The 15,441-nt window shown below is 44.9% G+C and overlaps 1 protein-coding gene across 2 annotated transcripts in view; it reads left to right on the top strand.

The window, feature by feature from the left end:
• Nucleotides 1–15,441, top strand: part of Arhgef28 (Rho guanine nucleotide exchange factor 28) — a 295,501-nt gene that overhangs the window by 104,773 nt on the left and 175,287 nt on the right. For both annotated transcript variants that reach the window (XM_005356442.3, XM_026783747.1), the window contains exons 3-4: nucleotides 3,749–3,896; nucleotides 5,701–5,994. In XM_005356442.3, the coding sequence (XP_005356499.2) occupies nucleotides 3,749–3,896; nucleotides 5,701–5,994 (442 nt within the window). The remainder of the gene's footprint in view (nucleotides 1–3,748; nucleotides 3,897–5,700; nucleotides 5,995–15,441) is intronic.

A 15,441-nucleotide genomic window follows, 5' to 3' on the forward strand; every position in this document is an offset into this window, starting at 1 on the left:
TATGTAATTTCTATGTGTTCTTGTGTCCGTCTCTGGTCTCTACTTTGTTATGTAATTTCTATGTGTTCTTGTGTCCGTCTCTGGTCTCTACTTTGGGTTCTGTCTCTCTGCCGCTGTCCCGCTGTTTACAAGACCCTGCTTTTATTCTTTATTTTGTTGTGCTATGGCAAAAGCTTTTCCTTCTCCTCACTGGAAATCCCAGCCTTGGCCTCCATCTTTGGAGGCCCCTCCCCTGTGCCCTTGAACCTTGACCCCTCCCCTGAAAGGTCAAGACCACTCCCACGGGCTGTTGAAACTGCTTGCCGGAAAATAAACACGTGGTTTTCCCATTTTTGTCTCAGGTGGTTGCCTTGGTGACCTTCTGTTCCCCTCAGGGCCACCAGGGAGCATGGGTGTCTAATTAAACCTGGATATCTTTTAATCTGGTCTGATTTGGCTTGATTGGGATTATTTTGCATTGGCAGAGAGCTCACACTAGAAAATAGTCTTAACACTTACCTCTCAAATATTATTGCTTGTCCAAATCTTTGTTCTTATTTATTCTTCCAAATAGACTTTTGAATTATTTTGTTTGCTATTCTTTGAAAATATTCAGTTTGGGTTTTGAACAGAATATCTTAAGTTTGTAGATTAATTTGGGGGAGATAAATCTTGCCTGTGTATCTCATTGTTTCCAAAGTGTCGGTGTCCGGTGCCAGCCCGGACCATAAATTATTTCTCCGGACCAGAGGGGAGGTGTGGGAATAAAGACACAACTCACATGGCTTTATCGGGAGGAAGATTCTCAGTGATCCTTCATGAAATCCTGAGTTCACATCCTGAAAATTCCCCCATGTTTATTCTCCAAACAGCTTTTACACCAAACCATAAACTGAGGGGGAAGTTCATTAGCATTCTGTTTCCTAGGTAACCAGGTGAATGGCATTTAGCCACATCTTCCTATCTTCCTGCTCTGCATGCCAGCTCTGTCCAATAGGCCGAATTAGATCTCTATCCTCCAAACTACAAAGAAAGGAGGAGAACGATATTAGCATATCTTGATCCTTTTAGGATGGCGACATCCTGTCTGGAAGGCTATGTGACCACCTTCTGTGTGGCCAGGTATGAGCTGGCCTGTAAGTCTGGCTACCATACAATGTAGGACCTGTATAATATTGCCCCACACCAGAGGTTTCAAGGAAGTATTTTTTTTAATGCTTTATTTTTATTTTTTCTATGTATTCTTGTTTTACCTGCCTATATATTTGTGTGAGGGCGTTGGACTCCCTGAAACTGGCGTTACAGACACTTGTGAGCTGCCATGTGGGTGCTGGGAATTGAACCCTGGTCCTCTGGGAGGAGCAGCCAGTGCTCTTAACCGCTGAGCCATCTCTCTAGCCCTTCAGTGAACTATTCCTAATGAAGTATTTGAGAATTTTGTATGTGGCGCCGAGTGAGTTGACAGAAAGGTGCCAACACATCCATCTGCAGTTGCGATTCTGGCGTTGATCCATCGGTTTTATTAGGACAGGTTATTGTTTTCAGTTGTCAGAAGCAAAGCCTGCAGCTGAGTTCAGCTGGGGACGTGAGCGAGGTTTGTATGTGGCAGTTCTGTAAGCTGAGTCTGTCTTTACTGCATGGCGAGTGAGTGGCTTCTTAAGAAGAGTGGTAGACTTTCAGTGGCCACGGTGGCCAGAGAGACCTCAGTCTCAGCCTGGGGTTGTCGCCTGCAACTGTCACTCTATGCCCATTCTTTGAGGAGTCCCTTCCGGGGAATCTCCTGCACAGCTCAGCCTAGTTGCTTTCTTTGGAGGCTCTCATTCCTTTTCCTGAACGCCACTATTCTTACCATGATTAGACTTCATTTCTCTGCCTCTGTCTCAGCAGCTCCTTCCGTTGACTTCAGCACCATCCCCTTCCCTAGCCAGAATCCTCAATTGTATTTCTGATGTCCTTGTGATTACTCAGTGGGAGGTCTCATCCTTAGCGCTGGAATAACTAGGTCACCTCTCTCCAGTGGACATATCGTCTTTACCATCATAAAGTGTGGTGTGGGTCTCGAGAGGAAAGCAGCACGCGTCGAGACTGTGTGGTTAGGGGAGGATGAACTGGCAAAAGTTGTGGTTAATCTCTTGCCTAAGTGGTAGTCCTTGTTCGCCTGGCCAAATGAAAGCCTAATCTGACCATTGTTTGGAGTTGATGCAGATTAGATATCTTTGTGACCCATGAAAAATCTTTGATCTATTTATATAATCTGCTCTGTGTTTAAGAAAACCGCCAGCCGGCCAGGCCAGGCTCTATGTATGGAGAATTTGCAGCCTTGTTGCAACCAGGAACACCACTAAAGCAAGCTGTTCTTCGTTTTTAGGAAATGGAAAGTCGTCTGAGTTTCCTCTCTCAGTCCTGTCAAATCTGTGCTATTGTTTTCGTCTTTTCCTTTTCGGCTCTCCTTCCTGTGCTCTTTCTGAGGCTACGGCATGGCAGGTTTCCCTTGGCACGTCACTTTCTGCGAATTGCGCTTCTGTGACACACGAACACAAACAGGCTCACATGCAAAGACAGGAAAATTTGGAACTGAGCGTGTGTGTATTTTCCAGAACACTGCGGTTTATATTTACACTAATTCATAATTTTCAGTGCCTTTCTGAGGGTAAGATTGCAAGCCAGTATGAAAAGAGAGCGATTTTATTCCAAAAGCATTTTTAGGTCAAATAATAATACGGTCACTGGGAGGAGGAGCTCCATTCAGACTGTGGCTTGTTCCCCCTTTACTCAGCATCCCACAGGGTCATGTTGCTGTAGGGCTCTGTCAGGCTGACCCTCGTGTCCAGGAGCCTTACTCCGACTCTCCCCTGCTTCCTTTTCCTCTCCTCTCAGGATGAGAAACTGGTTTATTTTTGTTAGGCAGCTACACAGACAGCCAGAGCCTTCTCCACACCAAGTAAGCTCTGGGCGTCTCTAGAGTAGATGACTATTCTGCTCCTTGCTCTCACTTCCCCGCCACTCCCTGAGGCGGGGCAGGATACATCCTTTCTCCTTAGAGGTCTGCTCTGGGCTCCCTTTTTGTACTTCAGGCAAGGAGCATCCTGAATCCTTTGAGGCCTGCAGGACCCTAAGATGATCTGGCTGACTTGGCTGTCGGCTAGCCCCTGACAAAGCCCCATGTACCAAGACCACGAGCCTGTTTTCTCATTCCTTTGAAGGAATGCTTCTTCGTGGAAGCAGGACACTTTATAAGGCTGTGTACTCACCAGAAACTCTTTATGCAAGGGAGGAGGCCAACCCAGATGAGAAAGAAGGCTTAGGCTTCACTCAGAGGAGACGGACCTTCTTGTTTATCTGAAAAATGTCTGTGAATATTTATGGTTCGTGCATTGAACAGTGTTCTCGCACATGCCAGGGCCTGAGCTAAGAGTAAGTATCATGAACCTTTATGTTTATGGTGGTATTTCACATATGCACAGTGTTGTATGGGGGGTAAGAATTCAAGATGGTGAACAATCACACTGGGCATATCTAGCAAATTAAAGAAATACTTCTTTCCTATTCTTTGATTGTCTTTGACTTTCAGAGCAGTGCAGGCCTCCTGTCACCTCAGGGAGGCGTTCTGGGAAAAGGTCATTGTTGGAAGGAGGCTTCGTGACATTTGAGCTCCCTCCCATGAAGTGTCTGTGACAAGTGTCAGTGTTGTGGGCCTGTGCCCTCCCCTGTGGTTTCTCAGAGCCAGAACACGGAAGTGTACTGATGCCCAGACTTACTTGTTTTTCAGGGACAGAGGACGGTCTATGCAAAGTTTGGGAAAAATGTTTATCTCCCCGAAGATGCCGAGTTTTACTTTATATATGACGGGTCGCATCAGAGACACGTGGTGATTGCTGAGCGCATCGAAGCTAATGTTCTTCAAGCCAGCATTCCAGGTGAGGAGGCTTCTGAGCGGTGGGGCGGGGGGCATCTGTGTCTTCCCTCCAGGGTATCTGCCAAGAGAAGAATCCCAAGGAAAAAGAAGAAACACTCGCCAAGTTCAGGAGTTCACGTGGGAGTATGTGTATGCTGTTAGGGAGGCCACTTGTCCCATGCCACCAACTCCTGGGGTCCCTCCGGTAGTGTCTGCCTTGACTTAGAGTCCCTGCAGGCTCATCCCACTGGCTGCCCCAGCTCTCCGTCTAGTGTACTTGGTGCAGCTAATGGAGGTTGTGTGCCTTGGATGTCACCTCTTGAGTTCCAGCCTGATGCCTGGGTTGGCTCTGGACAAGGTGACATGACAGACCATGTCTTCATTCTCCTTCCTTATTCCTCTGTGGTCAGCCTGGCAGCCCTAGAAACTCACATATAACAAACAAAACAAAACAAATAAGCCAAAAGCAAAAAACCAAAACAAACAAACAAACAAACAAACAAAAAAACCAAACCAAATGCTTGGCAGTGGTGTACATGCCTTTAATCCTAGCACTTGGAAGGCAGAGGCTGGTGAATCTCTGAGTTTGAGGCCAGCCTGGTCTATAGAGGGAGTTCCAGGACAGCCAGGGCTATAAAGAAAAACCCTGTCTTAAAAGTCAATCAATCAGCCAATCAGTCAACCAGTCAGTCAAACAAACAAACAACAACATTGCTGCATTTGTTAATGACCCTTGTCATTCTGCTGTTGGTCCCTTCCCTGCTACCCTTTCACTCTGGCAAATGCACTTACATCTTTTCTGTTCCGAGTTTCTGCCACACCTGTGCCTGCTGGTGTGCATCCAACTGTAACACCCGCACCTGCATTACTCTCTTGGTACAGTTCGCGTGCCACTGTGCCATAGAGAGCCGGGCAAGGGCCTGGAGATTGAAAGAACACACAAGAGACCTGGGTCATTCGAAAGGAGATCAGCCGAATACCGTTTATTCAAACTTAGGAAAAACTTTAAAGTCCTAGCTGCTACACAATGGAATAGACCCCAGGCAGGTGGGAAATTACCTTGTCCAAGGTGGAGGACCCAGGCCTGTGAGCATTTGCCAGTGAGCACAAGGGCCCTGTGCTCAGGAGGAGCTCAGTGACTCTTCCCAGTCCAGCCATGATGTGGTCCTGGGGGCTCGGATGCTACGGACACATGGAAACTCTACAAAAGACAAAAACACATAGCTGGACAGAAACTTACCAACCATAGCAGAATGAGAAAGCAAGACAAAGAAGAGGGGTGTAGGGAGGGCAGGTGACAGGGTGACCAGCCACAACAGAAGTAGTGAGAACATCCACAAGTCGCAGGAGCCATTTCTGGAGGGGGCCTTGGAGAAGGCCTGTTTTTTTGTTGACTTTGTTCATCTACAACAGACTCTGGTTGGTAGTCTTTATCTCACACCCAAAGCAGCTCCATGGATCTAGGGTGTACTTCAGTAAGTTTCTGATAGGGTTTAAGATGCCTGTTGTCTCAATAAATGACTAAGGATATATGATACTGTTTATAGCAGAACAGGAAGAGCGAGGGGCCCTCGTCTGGCAGACTGGAACCTAGGGGTTGGGCGGGGGAGGGAAAGGTGATGTGTGGGAAAGGGCTGTGGTTGGTGGGAAGGGACTTTGAAGTCCCCAGAGCTCCTAGAGGATCAATTAAAACCCCAGAGTCACCGAAAAAAAAAAGATGATATCAGCTCATGAGTGGACCTCAGGATGATGTCACCCTACTTTCTACTTGTCCTCTGGAGAATGCTGTCTACTCAGGGTAAATGGTTTGTTATTCTGCCATCTAGGCCATTGGCTTCAGGAGACCGTGATGGTGTCTGTGTGCCTCTGCTCAGAAGGGTACTCCCCAGTGACCATGGGCTCTGGGTCAGTGACCTACGTGGACAACATGGCCTGTAGACTGGCTCGTCTACTCGTTACTCAGGCTGACCGGCTCACAGCCTGTAGTCACCAGATGCTACTGACCCCGTTTGCCCTGACAATGGAAGCACTGCCTGCCTTGGATGAGGAGCTGGTGCTGGCCCTGAGCCAACTGGAGCTGCCTTTGGGCTGGACGGTCCTGGGAAATTTCTCTCTTGAAGGTAGGTCCGTGTCAGAAAACTCAGGTGTGTGGTGTGTTATTTCAAGTCCAGGGTGTGCCTTAAAGTTTACCTTCTCTTTTATGGGTAGATTTTTCTTGCCACCTTTTAGCTGAACCTTTAGCCCTAATGTGGCTTGGTTCTCTGAAGTCTTTTTTTTTTTTTTTTTGGTTTTTCGAGACAGGGTTTCTCTGTAGCTTTGGAGCCTGTCCTGGAACTCCCTTTGTAGACCATTATCTACAGCCAGAGAAGATACTCATCTCTCCATTCAATCAGAGTTATTATAAACCTTCCCAGGGCACTTCTGGATGTTTCTGATTTTTTTCTAAGACCTTGGATAAGAGGAATCCATGAGTATCACCCAGCACTAGCCTGCATGTGAACACACTTAAGCCATGGGGCCCCAAAGAGCAGTTTATATGCATACGTGGTGCTTTGAGTTTTCCATGTCAGAATTCAGAATTTAAGATTTTCTAACGTCTGTGGATTTATAATAGTATGTGTGTATGATTTCCCAGTGTATTTGCAGTACTACATGCATGATTTCCCATGTTGGGTATATATTTCTGATAGATATATATATAAGACATAAATTTAGAGAGTTGTAGTTACCGAATGTTGTCCTGCCGCTGTTTCCAAGGCTGTCTAGAGATCCATTCTTGGGTAAGAGAAAAAGGGAGGCAGTTTCTTGCGTTTTGACAGTGAGACATTTTACAAAATGGAAAAATAGTTCGTAATGTCAGAGTTGTTAACAAGAGTACCTTCAAGTCTGGTTATCTACTTACCTTAGGAGTCCTGACTGGGCTCCTGTGCAAAATCACTTTGTATTTAATTTGGGTGTTCACAGATGACTCGTATTTCATTTATTTATTATTAGTTTCAAAACTGGTACAAACAGTAAATGTGTTTCATTATGGGGTTTTTGCAGTTCTTTCTCTTGTTTATTCTTTCACTCCACTAGCCTCTCTGAGCCCTCCTTCCTCCTCGGTTGGTCTCCTTCACCCCCTGTGACCACTGTTTCTATGTCACGTCAAGTATGTTCTATGGCCTGCTTGTTTTCCTTCCCAACCCCCACTTGGGTTGTTGTCTCCTCTTGTCCTCCTCTTCCTGGTCTCTTGACCTTTACCAGGATAGTGATGACGTAAGGATTAGGCTGAGGGTTGGGCCTGTGAAAATTTGTATTGTATTCCTGGTGGGGACATCAGTCATAAGCAGAATCCAGTTTCCTTCCTAGTAATTGTGTTTGAAATTTAGTTATTTCAACTGAAGGAACATAAAACTATCCCTGTTACTGAGTACTGTGTAGTGCCTTGATAGGTGTGTCCATTATGTAATGTTTAAATCTGGTTGAATAGACTTCCTCTCAAGTACGCATCATTTCTTCGTGTTTGAAACTTTTCAGAATCCTTTCCTGTACCTCTTTGACATGTACAGTTGTTGTTACCCAGAACCCTTTGCTCCAGTCTAGCTGTCACATCACACCTTCTGATGACAGGTCCCCTCCCCACCCTGGCCTCTGGTGACTGTTTGATTCTGTTTCTGTGACGGTACTTTCTGAGAGGCCACATGTAGATGGGATTGTGTGGTACTGGCTTGTCTGTGTCTGGCTTTTTCTCTGTAACACAACGATCTCCAGGTCCAGTCCTGCTGCCATAGATGACTGGGTTTCATTTTTTTTTTTGGATGAATCGTATATAACTGTGTTTTCTTTCTGCACTCATCGCTCGTTGCATATTTTTTTGGCTATTATGGCTAGGGCTGCCCTGAGTATGAGGTTGTAGATGTTTCTCTAGCCGTTTTCTCTTATTTCATTTCCTTTGCATATCTAGTAGTGGAATGATGGGGTTACGTGGTTTGCTCTGGTGAGGATTTTTAAAGGACCCTACAAACCGTTCAGCCGTCGTCTATCTTAGTGCCCGTCAGAAACACTGAAAAATTTCCCTATTCATCCTTTAATTTTTTTTACCCATTTTTAATGATTTCTTTAGATATGAACATTATTTTACCAGAGGATTATTAGTTAACTTGGATAATAGCTTTTGTAGAAAGAGCCTGACTCAAGGCCTACCGTGAAACGTTACTGCGTTACTTTGTATTCTGTGGTGAAATCGTCCCTTTTTCCTTCGATGGCGTCAAGGAGAGACGGTGAGGGGACACTGTATCCCTTAGAAAAGCAGGGTCTCCTCCTGGCCTGCATCTTGCACTCAGCAGTCATAATACAACTTTGTTATCCATGCGAGAAAAGGAAATGCCCTAGGTTTTATTTAATTTCAGGCCTTCCATTAAACTGTGCTTCTGTTTCATAAAATTAAACCCATTTCTTCTGTGAAACAGCTTTTATGATAGAAGCTTTTGCAGGGCCCCCAACTCCTTGTTTGCAGTAAGACGCGGAGTGGAGTAATAGAATTACCCAAGAAGAGGTCAGTTTCTCTGCTTTGTTTTGGGTTTCTTGCCTGTTTGTGTTTTGACAGCAATGTTTTTGTGGAGATTGGTATAATGTAGACAACTAGGTTAACCGGGATAAATTTTCTAATGTCTTACTGATTCCCGGGATAAATTTTCTAATGTCTTACTGATTGGCACTCAGAGGACATCTGAGTTGAAGCCTCCCTTCCTGCTCAGCCAAATGGCTTCCCTGCATTTGTGTTTCCAGAAGCCTGGCAGGGATGGCTGATAGGTCAGGCTTTACTGGGTGGAGGCTGCCATGTGGCCTTCTCAAGTCTAATGGTATTGGCCTTGTGAACACAGTTAATTCTTTGCCAGCCTACTGAGAGATACAGCTTGTCCTGTGAATGCCTTCTAACTAAAGTGTGTGTGTGTGTGTGTGTCTGTGTAAGACCCCTTCTTTTAAAAGGTCACATATAGTATTTTCACATATATTAATACACATACATTGATATGTATCCAGTTGGCAGATTGGAGATTTTGTTTTGTAAGGTGTCCTAGTTAGGGTTTCTATTGCTGTGGTGAAATACTGTGACCAAAAGAAAGTTGGGGAAGAAAGGGTTTATTTGGCTTTCACTTCCACATTGTAGTCTGTCATTGAAAGAGGTCAGGACAGAAACTCAAACAAGACAGGAACCTGGAGCCAGGATCTGATGCATAGGCCATGGAGGGGAGCTGCTTACTGGCTTATTTACATGGCTTTTTTGTTTGTTTTTGGTTTGGTTTTTTGAGACAGGGTTTCTCTATAGTGTTGGAACCTGTTGTCCTGGAACTAAGCTCTTGTAGACCAGGCTGGTCTCGACCTCACAGAGATCCGCCTGCCTCTGCCGAGTGCTGGGATTAAAGGCGTGCGCCACCACGGCCAGACTCAGCTTGCTTCTTTATAGAAGCCAGGATCACCAGCCTAGGAATGACAACCCCCACCAAGGGCTGGGCTCTCCCCCATTGATCACTGATTAAGAAAATGCCCCATAGCCAGATTTTACGGAAGCAGTTTGTTCCTCAGTTAGGCTCCTTCCTTTCAGATAACTCTAGTTTGTGTCAAATTGACATAAAACTATCCGGCACATAAGGGTAAACTATTATTGTGAAAAGTGGACTTTAAAACCCTCTGTAGGTCTGTAGGTAAACATGGACCACTCGCTTTAGGGTCTTCTAGGCAGATGTTCTTCTATCCCTGATGGTGCATATGGGTTCTGTTAACACCCACAAAACATTCGATATGATGTTAAATTTGCAGGGGAAATGACAAAACAAGGTTTGATCTTTATGAAGTTTAAAGAGGTCACCTTGCTTGCTGCTTTTTTAAGTTATTCTATCCACAGAAAGAATTTGGAAGATAAGCCAGTTGGTCCTTTCAACGTTTCTTTGGGACGGTCTTGGGTTTAAACTTAGCCCATGTATCTAGGAGGTGGTGTGTATTTGCTGTGTGGGGAATCAAGCATCAAAGAGGGCTGGTTGGTGGTCCTGACGGGACCCAGTGGTGACAGGTTAGAAGACGACGTCTCTCAACTCTCAATTCTTTATTGCATAGATTGGGTTAAGAATCTGTTCCCTAATCCTGTCTTGAAAAACTTAAAAAAAAAAAAATCTGTTCCCTAACTGGCGCCATCCTAGATTTAAACGTAACCTAGAAACTAGATAAGATTTCCCAGTTGCAGAATACATGTTCTTGAGGGCAAGTCTGAGCAGTGTCTTGTTTGTATAAAAACCGGTTGCAGCACGATGAATAGGAACTTAAGGGAAAAACAGTGACCGTTGTGATGAGGTACACATGTAACGTACAGTACAGGGAAAGTAACACGGCGCTATCCCAGTGGAGATGGGCAGTGAGCATGGCTATGCTCTGCTCAGGAGGGTCTCTGTGTATTACCATCCTCTGGAGACTGTGTGGCTCTCAGTGCAGCACAGCTGATGAGAGCACATGCCGAGCACATGGGGCTTCAGTAGCTGTGAAACTGTCTTGGCTGTCAGGGTTCACACATGGCCATCCTGCTCCATGGCCCACTCACCCATCACCTTTCTTTTAGGCGGCAAGAGAAAGGGGATATGTGGGTGAGCAGTGTTTGCAGAGCAAATTAGTTCTTTATTTGCATGGGAAAGAGACCTGTAACCCGCAGGAAGCCAGAGGAGTGAGCACTTGAGATGAAGCTGTGCCCTCTTTGTCCCTGAAACCAGGTATTAGCTGTGGATGCAGGAAGGAAGGAGAGCGAGGCTCGGGTGCAGGCGCTTTTCCCTGGGCTGACTTCATGTGGTCCAGGTCCAGAGGACGTGCTGGATCGTGAGGCTTGAGTGCTGGCCTGCAGACCACGGGGCCTGTCTGTTTTGTCATTCTACTCAAAGCTTTGTCCTGGCTGACCGGTTTCAGAGGGCACGAGCTGAAACACCAGTGGGCAGGAAGCCCATGCAAGAAAGATCGAACGCAACATACAAATTCCTGTGCTTTATTTTCTTTCTGAGTTTTTCAGTTAGTGCATTGTGGGATGCACCTGATCCTGGTGGTTGTGCCTTTCTTTTGGAGAGCTTTTTTGTTTGTTTGTTTTAGGAAGTAGTTGTGTATGTATCCAGTAGTGCTTCGTAGCCTTTTGTCACTTCTGGTATTTTCTATGGGGCGATCATCGCCATGCCTTCTTTCTGACACATTAAACTGGTATTCTATCTCTTTGGTTGCTAAGGTAACCCTGAGAGTGGGTACTAATGATAAGGGACAGTGTTCTTTGGAATTGTGCCAATGGTAAATTTCTGTGTCAAATTGATACAATTATTTTGCAGTGCTTAGGTTTGTGTGTAGGTACCCTTTAGGAAGATTTTAATCCTTAATTTAAACATGTTTTCATTGTTTTCCAAGCCTGTTCTAGGTCTTCAAGGAATAGAGTTCCTGGCTGTAAGAACACAGTGCAGACTCGAACTCCTTCAGGGAAAGAATTATTGTCTCCGTCAGATAGTTTGAGTTTGTTTTGCACCTTAAGTGATGCCTCTTATTGGGTGCGTTCTCTTTTTTAGAAACTGTGCCTTTAAGAAGAAACATCATAAACTCTTCTGTAAAAAGGAGCTTCCTGATGGGAGATATGACTCGTGGTTAAGAGTACTGGCTGCTCTCGCAGAAGACCTGGGTTTGATTCTGAGCACCCACATGGTGGCTCAAAATCATCCATAACATTCCAGGATAGCTGGGCGGTGGTGGCGCACGCCTTTAATCCCAGGACTGAGGAGGCAGAGACAGGTGCATCTCTGTGAGTTCAAGGCCAGCCTGGTCTACAAGAGCTGGTTTCAGGACGACAGCCAGGGTTATTACACAGAGCAACCCTGTCTTGAAAAACAAACACAAAATTCCAGGATATCTGATAACCTGTTCTGACCTCACAGGCACCAGGCACACACATGTTGCACCTACATACATGCAAGCCGATGCTCATGCATGTAAAATAATTAGATATTTTAGAAACTTTGCCTCTGTCTGGCAACAGTAAGCCTTAGACTTGGAGTGGGGAATCCTATTGGTGTTCTCCCATCTGGGAAAGAGAACATAAGGGTGTATTTGGGTCACTGTCTCTCCCAATTATAATTTTCAGGAAAAAGAGAGAAGCTTTTATTTTTGAACGTCCTACCCTGGGGTGTTTCCCACAGGACCCCAAGCCCTGGGAGGCTTTGAAGTTCATCTCTGCTAGCCAGGCCCATCTCCACCCCCGTTGCTCTTGGACTTGCCAAACACACAGGATGCTCATGCAGCTTTTGATTGCACACATGGGACTAGAGTTGAACTTGAAAATGACAGCAACCAAGAAATCATTTTATGGTTTATTTTTATTTTTTATTTATTTTTTATGGTTATTTTTTAAGTGGAATAAAAAGGTGGAAAGTTTCAATTTTCTTACATTGCTTAATAGGATTTGGATGATGTTCTTGTGCTGGTTTATTTATTTTTTTAAATGATACATGAGTTTTAAAACTACCAGTCTTTGATGGTTAAAAGCACAATAGTTGGAGAAGGTGAGTAGGAGAGATTGGGAGGTGGGCGGATCAGAATTGGGCAGTGGGGAAATGGCCAGCTGTGTGCTCTGACCAAGTCCCCTTTACTTGGCCCCAGTAACTTTTACAAAGCCTTTTGTTGACTCAGATAGGAGCCTTGGCATGGGCATGGATTCATACCAAGCTGTATGAAGAGAGGTTTGGAGAGATGACTCAGTGGTTTAGAGCACTCGCTGCTCTTCCAGAGGACCAGATTTGATTCCCAGCAACCACAGGGCAGCTTGCACCTGCTGCAACTCCAGTTCAAGGGGATCCAGCGCCCTCTTCTGGCCTTAATGGGTACCAGGAACACACAGTGCTGTGCAGACATACATACAGGCCAAAACATTCCTATACATAGAATACAACAAATCTTTTAAAAATTAAAAAAAAAAGAAACCTCAAAGTCTTTTATAATCTCACCCTGTATTTCACATATCTGTGTCCTGGCCCACGCCTATAAATACAATTATTTTGATTTGTCCCAAGTATGTGTGTGTTTGTGTGTTCGTGTGTGTGTGTTTGTGCACATGTGTGTGTGCATGCGCGTTGTATGTGTTCGTGTGCATGTGTGCGCATGTGTGTGAACTGAGTGTGTTCATGTGTGCGTGTGCATGTATGTGTGTGTGTACATGCATGTGTGGGTATGTGCGTGTGGGTGTTTGTGTGTGTGTGTTTGTGCACATGTGTGTGTGCATGCGCATGTGTGCATGCGCGTTGTGTGTGTTCGTGTGCATGCGTGCGCATGTGTGTGAACTGTGTTCATGTGTGCGTGTGCATGTATGTGTGTGTGTACATGCATGTGTGGGTATGTGCGTGTGGGTGTTTGTGTATGCATGTACATGTGCGCACGTGTGTGTATGCTTGTATGTGTGTGTATACGCATGTGTGTGTTATGAAAGCCTGAGACTGGCATCAGCCTGGGTCCTTGGAGTTGGTGCATCCTTTTCTGTCTGCTTATGTCCTCCTCTCACTTTTAATTTGTTGGTTTCCTACTTGGTTGACCTTTTTGTATTCTCTTTTAAAATATCCATTTTTGGCTTTTTATTGTTTTTCAGATTTTTTCCCCTCTGTAATTCTCACTTTACCGCCTGTAATTTATAGTAGGCGATACAAGCATAAGCAGTAGTAAATAAAGCCATCCCTGATTCTTTAATAATGAGTTTTAATCATTTTCCTTCCCAAGCACACTGCAGTTGAGGCTACTTTAAGCCTTTGCACTCTGGGAGGGACAATGATTAGAACTAGCTAGAGTTCTGGAGGAAGAAAAGTGGTCTCTGTTCTTCATTCTTCCCTTGCTTTCTGAGTGAACTCGAACAGTTGGGAATGTGTCAGACCTATTAACGTCAAGACCGCAGAGACCTCATACGCATGAAATAAACGTGACTGTGATTTTTTGTTAAATAAAATGAAAACTGTTGAGATATATTTTACATTTTATAAGACTTGGCCATTTATACACACTTTAATGAGTTCTGGCAAGTTTCCATTTATTTCTTAGAGATTTATTTTTTTTATTTTTTAAACAAAACTTTTAGAAATTTTTTGAAAATTTCATACGATGTCTTTGGATTATATTCACCCCTCTCCTGCCCCTTCATCTCTCCTACCCTATACTTCATGTCCTCTATTTATTTTTTAACCCACCAAGTCCAGTTTGTGCTATCCAAATACTCCCGTCTGTGGTCATCTCCTGGAATATGGTTGATATGGGGGGGGGGTCATACCCTTAAAAAATAAGCCTGTCTCTCGGCAGCTACCTGTTGTTAGTAGTTCTTCAGTGTCTTAGTCACGGTTCTATTGCTGTGAACCATGGCAACTCTTATAAAGGAAAACATCTAATCGTGGTTTCAGATGTTCAGTTTATTACCATGGTGGGGAGCATGGCAACTGGAATTACAGTGTCCTCAGGCAGATATGATGCTGGAGAAGTCTGTATCTTGATCCAAAGGCAACAGGAAGTACACTGTCTCACAGGGCATGACTTGAGTATATATGAGACCTCAAAGCCTGCCCTCACGGTGACACTCTTACCCCAGTAAGACCTCGCCTACTCCAAGAAGGCCATACCACCTAATAGTGCCATTTTCTTCCAAGCCACCACACCTAGCTAGACTTGGAACTTCATGCCTGTTTCCCCAATTCCATATCAGACTTTTATCTATCTGAGCATGTGCAGGGCTGGTGAATGCTCTCACCACGTAGTTCCTGTGCTCAACTGCCCTGTTGTGTCTAGAAAATACGACTTCACTGTCGTCACCCACCATCTCTGGCTCTTAAAATCTTTCTGCTCCTCTCCCCCTTCAATGTCCTGAAGCCTTGGAAGGAAGAGGGTGTGATGTCCACATTTCTGTTGAAACTTCTTCCCAACCTCCCTAGCCTCCTACTAAGTCTATAGCCCCTTTGATACTGACTTCCTGCTTGGTCAATTCTACTTCCTTTCTTTCTCTCCCCTTACTGGAATAACCCTTGCTGATTGTGTTTCTGACACGGAATGAGATGATTAAAAATCTCTCAATGATACTACAGTTTACACCTCAAACGTTTTACATTTCTTAGCCTAGGAACAGGGTCCTGACTCAGGTGTCTAGTACCAGGGCAATGAGTAGAGCCTGCCCAGTTGTAGATCATTGGCTAATTTCCTGGTTGTTCTGGAATCCAGAAAACTGCTGCAGACTTCAAAAGTCCAGTTGCTATTGGCTGAATAAATTCCCACAACCCTCAGTCCGTAGAGCACAAGACTCTTAATTTCAGGGTGGTGGGTTCAAATCCCATGTTAGGCGCCAAGTTGCAAGAGAAATCCACACTTTTCCTGCTTGGCAGTAGAACAGTGGAAACTGCACTGAGTTTTCATTTGACTTCTGAAAAGAGCAAGGGTCCTGAATGGACATCAAGGCACGTGTCTGAGAATTCCACCCACCTGCGGTCATCAAGGCACGTGTCTGAGAATTCCACTCACCTGTGGTCACCAAGGCATGTGTCTGAGAACTCCACCCA

Source organism: Microtus ochrogaster, chromosome 19 (genome assembly GCF_000317375.1).
Source record: "Microtus ochrogaster isolate Prairie Vole_2 chromosome 19, MicOch1.0, whole genome shotgun sequence".
NCBI lineage: Eukaryota > Metazoa > Chordata > Mammalia > Rodentia > Cricetidae > Microtus > Microtus ochrogaster.